The 12,166-nt window shown below is 35.9% G+C and overlaps 1 protein-coding gene across 2 annotated transcripts in view; it reads right to left on the reverse strand.

The window, feature by feature from the left end:
- CAPN7 (calpain 7) overlaps positions 1-12,166 on the reverse strand; it is a 42,831-nt gene that overhangs the window by 9,339 nt on the left and 21,326 nt on the right. The window contains exons 11-17 of one of the 2 annotated variants that reach the window (XM_025913301.2): positions 11,140-11,246; positions 10,120-10,240; positions 5,449-5,593; positions 5,225-5,324; positions 4,768-4,903; positions 4,154-4,229; positions 517-662 (exon numbers count right to left, since the gene is read on the reverse strand). In XM_025913301.2, the coding sequence (XP_025769086.1) occupies positions 517-662; positions 4,154-4,229; positions 4,768-4,903; positions 5,225-5,324; positions 5,449-5,593; positions 10,120-10,240; positions 11,140-11,246 (831 nt within the window). The remainder of the gene's footprint in view (positions 1-516; positions 663-4,153; positions 4,230-4,767; positions 4,904-5,224; positions 5,325-5,448; positions 5,594-10,119; positions 10,241-11,139; positions 11,247-12,166) is intronic. The other variant, XM_086674257.1, reaches the window with a different exon arrangement.

Raw genomic sequence — 12,166 nt, forward strand, 5'->3', positions numbered from 1 at the left:
GAAGAATAAAGGGGTAGAAGCAGTTCCCCAATGTCTCTAAAAATCTATTCAAACTGAGCTCCCTTACTGATGTATGGGAAAACAGCCTATGCAGAACAAAATTAAAATAACCTTCCCAGCTACATGATAACAGTATGTTTATAAGCAATTGATTTCCTTTCACTAAGTTCAAAGTCGTGTTTTTTAACTCAATGAAAGTATTAAAGAGGTTAAAGAAGTTTTTAACTGCTTGATCTGAAATAGAACTTATTAGTCCAACATACCACATTACCTTAGGACTAAATTATTATTCTGAAAACTAAAATGTTCACTCAAAATACATTACTTTTCAAAAGCATTACTTTCTGCAGGAAGCATAATTTAATACTGAACTGATATACAGATAAACACACAAATTTATAGAGGACAATCAATTTTCAGATATAAACTTCTTCTATAGCTAATCCCACTTATGAGGCCAAGCATATTATGTACTTTATATTATCGTGTTCTGTCACTGTATGTTGGTTTACTCACCCGGACAGTGTAATGGATTGTATTCTGTTTTTCATACTGAGAAACCACTAATGTAAAGGTATGGGTCCCAGGCGTGGTCAGCTTTATCTTAGTCAAATAATGAGGGCTGTTAATTCGAATGCCATCAATATATGGAGGTGGGTCACCTACAGAAAAGTAGGTTTATGCTTTAGTTTCTGTAGTTTTTAAATTTAAGTTTTATAATTCATGATACGAAAAAAATTAAATGGATGGACCCCCCCAACTGATTCAATCTTTAAAATATAATGCTACTAGAGAATTTAAATTTCAACTTAAAACTTTGTAATTAAACACTTTAAAACTTTAAATAATTTCTAGTAAGTAAAAGGAATCTTTTGGAATACATTCAATGAGGTATAAAATAATCCCTAGTAAGCCTTATGTGGCATTTTTCTCTAACGGGATTTTAAAGTCAAGATTGGCTTTGCTTTGTTTTGTTTTGAGGAAATGTTTTAAGATGCAAAGAACTATATAAAAATATACTTCCCACCAACAGATATATTCCCCACCATTCATAACTGAATAACACTTTTTGTCATACTAGATTCTTTATAAAACAAAGTCCCTTTTAAACACCACCCTTAGTCCTATTCTGTTCCACTCTGATGGATTTAGTGGGCTTTTCAGACGCTAACACACACACATCCCTAAAAATGAATGAATGAGTGAATGTTATTTCTGTGGGCATATATCTAAAAAAAGGACAGCATAGGTCTTATTTTAAGCTTTCATTTTGCACTCAACATGTTTTTAAGATTCATATTGTTCTACACAGATACGGTTTATTCCTTTTAAAACTGCCTGCATGATATTCCATTATATGAATGACTTATTTATACCCCCATCTAGTTATTCAGTCTGACAGATTATTTACAGTATTTTTCTATTACAAACAATGTTACCGAATATATTCTCTGATGTCTCCTCAATCAAGGCCAATGCAATAGAATCATTTCATGCATGTCAATTAGTACATGTCATTTAAAATCAATGCTATATCACTTAGCTTATTTAGGAACACTGAATATTTATAATGTAATCTATTGAAATAACTAACATTTTACTATCTATCTGTAACAGGCAAAGTCTCTAATGCTCACAGTGGTGTGATCTAGTGAAGAGAAAAAGGGCCTATCTGTGATCTTGGACAAGGTTTTTAACCTTTCTATGTCTCAGTTTACTCTTCTGTGAAATGAGAAACAATTTCAGAGTATTTTAAAAATTTTCTTCAGCGTGTTGTGATGAAAATAAAATTATAAACCAGAAAGTACTCTTTTCTGAAAAGGCAGTATCATTATATGTAAGAGGGAGCATTGTTTTAAAAAAAACAAAAAGAAAAAGAGAATCCAAATAAAAAGTAACAAAAATATTTTTGAAGGTCGAAAGCCTATATATAAACATCTTAATGCTAAGAATATATAGCCACAGTATTTGTTTTTTTGGTTGTATAGTGGCCAACATATGAATAGAAAATCTGGCTATTAAAACTTTAATTCTTAGACATACTGCCTTGTCCACTCCAGGATATCTTGGGATATTGACTGATAGGAATCAGTGCCCGCCTCATGACCTTCACAGTGTAATGGGTACGAGTATCATTTTCCTCTGATTAAATAAGACTTAACAAAACCACTTTCCATCTCATCTCCCCCAGTAATGCCCATTTCTTTGCCCTTTTTAAACGAACTGTCAATAATTGCTTCCTTACCTCCCAGCCTCTCCTCAATTCACTTCTAACTGGGCTTATAAGTCCACCTATCCACCAACTCTGTTCTTGTTAAGGTCAACAATGACTGCCAAGATGCTATGTCCATTTGTTTCTTCTCTAACCTAAATTTCCTGACCTCTAAAATAGCAACAGATGCAGTTGCTCATTCTTTCCCTCATGAAATATTCTCTCTCCTTGGGTCATGTGAAACCTTATTCTATTTCATCAGGTATTTTGTTCTAATTTTTTGCAGTAACCTTCCTCTGCTCAACTTTAAGATGTTTGAATCCCAGGGTCAGGTTCTGAGTGTTCACCTCTGTACCTACAACTCTCTCCATTGGTAGTGTATACAGTCCTGTCTTCAAACGGCAGGACTTTATCCCAGAACTCTTCCCCCAAATCCAATTGCTTACTTAGTTTATACACTTGCATATCTAATAGATATCTTAAATGTAACAAAACCACAAAATTTACTTTTGATTTTACTCCAGAACAAAACTGGTCCCTCCCCACCCCCACCAACTCTTACCCATCTCAGTAAATGTTACAGCAGCTTTTTATGAATTAAGCCAAAAAACAGGAATCAGTCTTGATTCCTCTTTGCCCCCTACATCAACTCAAGTCCTGATAATCCTACTGAAACCCAAATCTGTCCACTCTTTCTCTACTAAGTTCAAACCACCATTATTTCTCATACAAAACCATGTAATTTGTTTCTCTGCTTCTATTTTTTTGCCCCCTCCAATATATTCTACAGAGAATGTTCTTTAAAAAAAAGCTTCTATCAAGTCATTTTCCTGATCAAGGCCCTCCAAAGATTTCCCAACACACTGAGAATGAAATCCAAATCCTTGTGGCTTACAGAACATCATGTGATCTGAGCCTGCATATCTTTCTGACTTCTTGATATCACACCACCCTTGGCCTACTGGTCTTTTTTCTGTTTCTTTTTCTCATTTCAGAGTCCTTGTATTTGTTCTTCCCTCTGCCTGTACTGCTTTTCCCTCGATTTCTTTACATGACTGATTCCTTTTTGTCATTTAGGGTTCCTCTTATCCTTTCCCAAAGAGGCCCTCCATGGCCACCTAACCAAAGCAACCAAACAGTCACTAACACATGACCCCATTTATCTCTTTACACACATATCACTATCTGGTATTTTTCTTATTATCTGTTTCTCCAACAAGAACATAAACTAACAGTTCCTATCATTTAACATGTGATAAACTTTTTTTAAAATGTGAAAGCAAAGTGGTTTCAACACAGCATGTTAAATGCCTCAGGAGTCCTACAGAGGGAAAGATTCACTTTGCCTGGCAGAAAGGTTATCACAGAGAAGTAACATATAAGCTGGATATTACCCATGTTCATTACACAAACTAGGGTAAAAGGAAAAAAATGGGTAGAGGACAAGGAGGAGAGAGATCCTTAGGAGAAGAAACTGTATGAAAAGAGGGGAAACAAGGGCATGGTATGTTCAGGAGTAGCCAGTACCTCACTGAGGGTACTGTGAAAAGCTATGGCATGAGATAAAAGGTGACAGGAAGGTTAAGGTCAGAATATCAAAAGCCTTATAAACCATGCCAAAGAGCTTAGATTTTATCCAGGAGTTCAGGGAAAAACCACAGAATTTTTGATCAGAGAAAAAGATATTAGTTTTAGAAATAAAACTCTGACAGCAACATATAAGAATATAGGAATCCCAAATTCCTGAGGTCTCTAAATTAAAAACAAATCAAAACAAAACACAAAAGTAGTATAAATACCACCTCGTCTGTATGAGTGGTTTTTGTTAGTCTATCAGCATTATTATTTCTGCATATTATCTATGTAAAGCGTGTCATTTTAAATGTAATCAGGTAAATAAAATTTCAATTGTTTGTCTGAATGTTTGTCTACCAAACATACCTGGGTAATAAACTTTTTTTCCATCAGTCTTGTATACAACCATTGTGATAAATTCTCGATTATTGGCAAAATCATCCTAAAAGTACAAAGAATCCAATGTAGTTAGGAAAACGGGCTCACAATGCTCTTAAGTGGGAAGAAAATTCAAATTTTAAGAGCATTTAAGCTACTTAGTGCTATAAAAAATGTTCTCTGAATTAAATTCATTTCAAGGATGACTACACTGTATAAAGTAATACATTAAACAAGACTAAGGCTATTAAGATTATGGTAAGTTTCCCTTTACAGAATCAGGCCTAATGATTTAACATCTCCAAACCCCCTTCAGAGTATTTTAATGTTGATACTCTTAAGACCTAAAGCATATATAATCAACCTCAAAACCCTCACTGAAAAGCATAAACTCCCATTTTTCTTCAAAGATGATTTCTGAACAAGATTGTAAGTATATCAATTTCCTTAGAGGAAAACATTTACCTAATACTACACTATTTTCAAGCCACTTACATAAATGAAACAGGCTGGTGATCAAATTACATATCTTGTTCACATTGGTCTAATTACATTTTTTAAAGTTTCTGTATGGGATAGATATATAAGGAAGGGATCAGTACCTTGTCTGTTATGTGTCTGCTGAGCAAAACCCAAACTGCAGCGCCCCCTTGTGGACACTGCACCTCCAGTTTGTACTGGGGATTGTTAGCCAGGCTATAGGCATCTTTCACAGGTCCTTGCTTAGCATCCCAAGTACTAAAAGATAAAGTCAACAAAGAAAGTAGTAATTAATTTCTCATTGAGCTAAAGTAGAACACTATTTTTAAAATCTTTGTGTCTCTAATACAACTAAGTTATCAGGATTTTTGTTTTATTGTTTAAAAATTTTTTGGCATAACTGAGAAATACATAAACAAAATAACTACATGGCAGTCATCTGTGGGCATGGCAAAAAGAATGCTGGTCTTCATAAATGATATAATATATATATAACTTAATCCTTCATAAATGAATCCTTATATATGAAAAAAGTAGAGACTACCATAAAGCATATTCTGAAATGTGCAAAAAAGTTACCTGTGAATACATGTTGATTCTTTAAAAAGACCTGGATTCCAACTCAAATAAATCACATCATAATACTGGCAGAGATCATCCCATGAAATCCAAAATATTCCTGAAAATTAGATGTCTGTTAATCCATAAAATATCTTAATGATAAATGACGTGAATAAATACCTTTCATATTATGAAACCGTGTTATTTAAAGATCAAATGGTATTAAAATTAAAGATACTTACCATTGTCTATTTTCTGAGCTGTTCGAGGATCAAAGTTTAAATATTTTTGTAACTCTGGGGTCCAGTTTTTTACATCATTTTCACTGTATCTTCCTTTCCAACGTAAATGACTCCAAGGATTTTTCAGTTGGATAAATCGCAGCCCCTATTAATAAAAAAGCAGGAGATAAAGTTGCAAAAGAGTTTTACCCTATTTTTAATTAATTATATTTGAACACTTTTCCTTCCAAATCCAGTTGAAATATTCTTTAATCAACACTTTCACTAGGTCACACATCTGATCAAAAACTGTAAATGGCTACCTATTCCTGAGGGCTATGCTGTCCGTATGGTAGTCACTAACCACAGGTGATAATTAAAATTTTTTAAAATTTAAAAATCAGCTCCTTAGTCACACAAACCACATTCCAAGTATCCAAGGACCACGTGCAGCTAGCAGTTAATGCGCAGCCCAGATACACAATATTTCCATCACGGTAGGAGGTTCTTTTGCATGGTGCTGCCTTAGAGCATCAAGACTTTCCCATCCTTTCAAAGCCTACTCTGCTCTGGCCCCACTTTATTTTCCAGTATTCATACCCCATGTATCTTTGGCTCTAACTTAGTCTTTCCTCACAAAATTCCCACAAATAATCCTTATTCAGTTTTACGTCGAAAGGGATTTACCATGCTGTCTCCCTTCCCCAGAAGGCCCTTTCTGATCCCTTGTGACCACCCTCCCTTCAGATCCTGTCAGGTCCTCCTTAGCTTTTTCCTCCACTGACCCTCTCTCAGTGCAGACTGAAGCAGTGAAGAGGAAAAGAACATGGACTTTGGAGTCAGAATGAAATGGGACCGAACACCAGCTCTATCAGTTTTATGGGCCTTGGGTGGGGATCATTTACTCTCTCTCTGAGCATTTGTTTATTCACACGTAAAATAAAAATTACAATGTTTCCTAGAACACTCTTGTGAAGATTAAATGATGTATGCAAAATATTTAGCAATCAGTTTTCTTCTCCTTTTAATTAATTACTACCTTTTCTTTAAACATTTTAGTGCTAACACTGCGTATTACTTTAGTTTAAAACAAATAAGTTCCCATTGTATCTTGCTTCCTACTTGTGCAAATGTACCAGCCTTGACTCCCCAGTGAGATCGTACACTCCCTGCAATGGTAACACTATTGTCCTTTTCAAAAGTCTCCACTGAGCTTATAAAACCGAGCGTTAAGGTTATGGTAAGTGCTCAACAAATATGTCTACATATTTGTATGTCTACAGAACTGATTACATGGACTCAGAAAATCCAAAGAGCTTGTAAATCCAGAAGGGTATTTGTCTTATTTCAGGCAGTCAAATTAGGAAATCGTATTAATTTTCTAATGAAGTCATAAACTGGGGGACGTTTTTGAAAAACACATTCCTCTCCTATTTTTAAATGTGGCAAATCATAGCCTGGGATAGATGTGATTTCTAGACATAAGACTCATTCCTCTCAGGAATCTTCAAATTCCTTTTCTCAGTGTTTTCTTACCACTTGTCCACTCTTGCCCCTGCCACACAGATACTTAACTCTAATTTACTATTTTTTTCATTAAACCTAGTTCTACATAAACAGGAAACGTGCCTTATTTCAGAACTCTATCACTTTAAGTTTTTGAGAGAGAGCGCGTGAGTGCACAAGTGGGGGGAGGGCCAGAGCGAGGAAGAGCGAGAATCCCAAGCAGTACCCAAGCGCTACCAGTGCAGAGCTGGACCTAGCGCTCAATCCCGTAAACCAGGAGATCATGACCCAAACTGGAAATCAAGAGTCAGATGTTCAACGGAGCCACAAGTGCCCCAGAAGTCTAACACTTCTTTAAAAAGGAATATAAAAGAGAGGAAATTGCTGCTAAGCTTTTCTGGGGCAGGTCTGAGCAATCACTGACATTCAAGGACACTAAGATATAGCTGTAGATTTTGTTTGAATAGAGAGCCTACAAGTCAGAGGCCCTGAATAGGGGAAGAAATGTTAGACTAAAAAAGGATCTGGATCTGGTTTATGATGAAACGTCCCATTTTCAAAGTTATTTCCACGTGGCAGCAAATGCAACATCGTGGATGGATTCAGAAATCCCTTGGTGAGACTTGCTGCACTTAGAGACAGCAGGCTGAGACCGAGATGTATCTTCATAGTAGACTATGGAATATCACCTTAAGGAGGAGACAAAAAAAATGACCCAAAGGACTGCTGAGACTAAAGTCTTAGATCTTAGAAAAGATCTTAGAAAACTCAAGCTGGTTAGAGACAAACAAAAAGGATAACATTTTCACACAAGTGTTAATAAAATCTTCTTTAATGAAGAAACTCACAAATGATAGAAGATTGGCAGTAGCTTTAGTTTAAGATTAGGTCTACCTGCACAACAGAGGTTCTAGAAATTAATGCCTCAGGGAGAGAAATATTTTTGGAAATATTTTTTTTTAAGTTTATTTTGAGAGAGAGAGAGAGAGAGAAGGAGGGAGACCACGAGTAGGGTAGGGGCAGAGAGAGAGGGAGAGAGAATTTCAAGCAGGCTCCGCGCTGTCAGCATGGAGCCCAATGCAGGGCTCAAGTTCAAGGTCACGAGATTGCAACCTGAGCCGAGATTAAGAGTTGGACGCTTAACTGACTGAGCCACCCAGGCACCCCTGGAAATATTTTCAAATACAAGTCAGAACTAAGGAATGATCTCAAAATACAGACAGCAAAAATAACATGAAAATGATGAACCCAGGAAACTCACCAAATGTATAACCAATCAAAGATACTAGAGAAAACCCCTAAAAATTTTAACACATGAAGAAGCCTTTAGATAAAGATCAACACTGACTACAAAGAGTTCATGTAAGCAAAAGGAGAGCAGGGTCAACTCCACAAGGTGAGATGTCTGCTCAAGCTGGGTAATACCGCTTTTGATCAGGGATTTGCACAGAATTAAGATATGACCATAAAGCACACATATGAACAGAGTGAAGAAACCTGTCTTGGGGCCACAGTTTACTCCATCTACACAGGCTCTAAAATGCCTTAATCTCTACGAAATAACTGCCATGTGGAACTGATACTATGTGAATAATGCTTCTGATTTTTTTAAAAGCCTATTATTTGAAATTCTTTACTGACATTCAGCAAATTTTTAAATGTTTTGTTTTCAGGTCAAACCACAGATGCCTATTTCTCTCATAAGCATGTTATCTGTCTAGTTTCCTCTAAACAATCAGAAAAATAGCCTTGTAAATGATATAATCTTCACAGAAAATTTCCTCAAATTCAAGATTAAACTTCCATATTGACTTTCATTATCTAAATTTAATTATCTTACTATTACCTCACTATTGATCACCTATCAGGATGTTTTAACAATAAAATAACATACACATAGTACTAAATAATAGCAACTGTTATTCCTAATGTTTTGACTGATGTTTGTGGAAAATCACATTTCTAAAACACAAAGCTCTCAACTTATTCAATTTCATATATTTTTAATTTTTTTGCTTTAAGTCATCAAATTTTATGCTACTTTTAAAGGAATACATAATTCTACACAGTATGGTTAGGGATACACGAGTGGCTGATTTAGAAAGCCTTGAGACTATAAAGACTTGAAAAACAATGTTGCAGCAGGTCCCTATTGCCTTCATAATTCATATAATTGCATATAATTGCCTGTGTCATCTAAGAAGATCAATCTAATAAATACACAGTGGAACACTGTCATTACTGATTGATAACTACTTCCTTCTGTAAGTTGAAACAGGGGAAAGTGGAACACATGGCTAAACTTTCTAGTGACTGCATAGCTCAGGTACTATATAACATCAGGGAAAATGAATCCTCCTGTAATCTTTGTATTTTCTAATCCGTAGAACAGACCTATTTTTCAGTTGAAAATAACTAATCAATAACCTGAGAAGTAATGAAGTCAACCATTCCAACACCAGAGCACAGGGCCAGGGTCTGAAGTACGTGAGGGCAACTAGGAAGAGAAACATTTGCAAAACCAATGGCATGTTTCTTATTCACAGACACTCTCTTATTTTCTGTCCTTTCACAAATATTTATTGAAATCTACCATGCTCTACAGCCTAACACTATAACTGACCCTAACGCCAGAGTATAGTCTGGAACCTTGAGGGCTGTGTATTTATCTCAACCCTTTACTTTTTTTTTTTTTTTTAATTTTTTTTTTTTAACATTTATTTATTTTTGAGACAGAGAGAGACAGAGCATGAACGGGGGAGGGGCAGAGAGAGAGGGAGACACAGAATCGGAAGCAGGCTCCAGGCTCCGAGCCATCAGCCCAGAGCCCGACGCGGGGCTCGAACTCACGGACCGCGAGATCGTGACCTGAGCTGAAGTCGGACGCTCAACCGACTGAGCCACCCAGGCGCCCCTCAACCCTTTACTTTTATGAACAATAAAAAGAGGCATACAGCATGTCTGTTTTGTCATCAGTATCTGTCCTTGTCATTACATTTCCCATCTTTTGATTTCATAATTTCCAATGGTGAGGTCAAATTATTTAATGGAACATAGGCGGAATGATTTTTAAAACTTCATCCAAACCTTGACTTGTCAGTATTCAAAAGTCTATTATACTAGTAGGGATCCTTGCAATGTCTTACTATTAAGTAAGAGAAAGGAGGAAAAAATGTAAAGCAAAACCTTGAACTCTCTAATATCCAAAACAGCATATGCGTGTGTGGGAACCAGACCCCACTTCTCTCCTTCAGCTTCCGTCATCATTCCAGTTGATGCAGTGATGAGGACGTCCCCTTTGTGAAATCTGGAATGACCCCGACAGAGAAATAATTAAAGAAAACATTTCTGTAACCTCAGATCACACTATCTTTCCTTTAGTCTCAAGGTTTACATGAAAATTTCCGCAAATTTGAAATCTTTTCTAAAATGGGCTATTCCCGACACCCTTCAAAGAACAGGAAGTACATTTGTATTTCACAATGTAGCAGATAAATTATCATACTGCCCCACTCTCCTCCAGTTTTAGTCAATTATTAGGTAGAAACTTATCAGTGAAGGAAAGTAAATGCTAAGTTTTCAAATGATTTACAAATAAAGTTGAAGATGTGAAATACATTTTGTAAGATCTTTGAAGTTTTCTAGTTTAACTAATGAATGTGTACTGTATAGACAATTTTCCAGTCCTTACATGTGGATCATTCTTTTAAGGCTTAAGCTACCTTCCTCTTTATATTCTCAGACTTCTCTTTTTCCACCTTCCCTCAAATTGTAGGTACTTAGGAAGTACAAAACAAGTTGTCCATATGACATATTCCAGATTCAAATGTTTTGGGATTATTTATAATCTGGATTAATTGTAACCATCAGTGAGGATAACCGAGGGCTGGCCGTAGCAAGTACATAAAGTGAACTCTATTTTAGAAACACAATTTCCCGGGGTGCCTAGCTGGCTCAGTTGGTGGAGCATGCGACTCTTGATCTCAGGGTTGTTGAGTTCGAGCCCCATGCTGGGTGTAGAGATTACTTAAACCAAAAACAAAATAAATAAAATCACAATTTCTCTAAGTAATTAATGATGTTTCCTCTGCAGTATCTCCTCTATAAATAAGGCCTAAAGTTTTAAAACAGACTCTTTAACTACCAAAAAACGGGGGGAAGGGAGGAAGGGAGGGAGAGAGAGAGAGAGAATATGAGTATGTTTACCTTTGATAAAGCATTCTGAAAGAATTATCCTTACTGAAAGTTTGGCTATCTGAATGCATAGCGATCCTTTCTGGTATCCACCCAGTCAGTGCATGAAGATCAATATTCTGTAACATAAACACATTTTCAGGAGTGTCTATGTTGTTGCCAGACTCTTAAATCCCACTAATTTGATATAATGATTTCGATAGAATAAATCAGAGGGTAGTAAGCTGTTTTCTACCACTAATAAATTTCTTGTTTAACTCAAATTCCTACTTGGATTTAAGCACAAGTTTATCTATTCCTTATAATCTCTGTTGCTTTCCCTGAATGCAAGAATTATTTTACTGGTAAGTATGATGAAAACTCAAAACATGTAACAGGAAAGAGCTACTTTAATAATGATGGTGACTGTCATTCACCATTTAGTACTCACTAAAGTGACTCACTTGTGAGAGTCACTTTCCTAATGATTTACATATATTCTCATTTTCTAGGCTATGCTGGGTAAATTAAAAGGCACTGAATTGGAAAGCTAAACTGAAAATATTTGAAGGACAGAACAATTGAGCATGCAGGCTGAGAAAAAATTTTAACATCGTATTTCATTTACCTATCACCTATACATTCTCTGCCTAACATTGTAAGAACCAGAGAGTGAAGGAGGCCTGTACCAGGCAGGGAAACTAACCAGCTATGAACAATGGATGATTTGCATACATTATTTCATTTAGTCTTTACAATTCTGCAAGGTGGGGGTTATCCTCATATTTTAGACAAGCAAAGAGGCTAAGAGTGCTTAAATACCGCTTCTAAGGCTCCAGGCTGGTTAGTGCCATAATTCAAAGTTATACTAATATGACTAATCTAAGCCCAGTTTACCTCATACAACTAAAGGACACTGGCACACACCTTGTTTTATAGGCTAAGTAGTGTTAGGATTGGGAAAAATTAAGAAACAAGAAACTCCTTGAATGTGAATTTATAAAATATATATATATATATATATATATATAAGGATGACAATATGACATATAAATGACAA

This window comes from Puma concolor, chromosome C2 (genome assembly GCF_028749965.1).
Source record: "Puma concolor isolate L17-30 chromosome C2, mPumCon1.1.hap2, whole genome shotgun sequence".
Classification (NCBI taxonomy): Eukaryota; Metazoa; Chordata; class Mammalia; order Carnivora; family Felidae; genus Puma; species Puma concolor.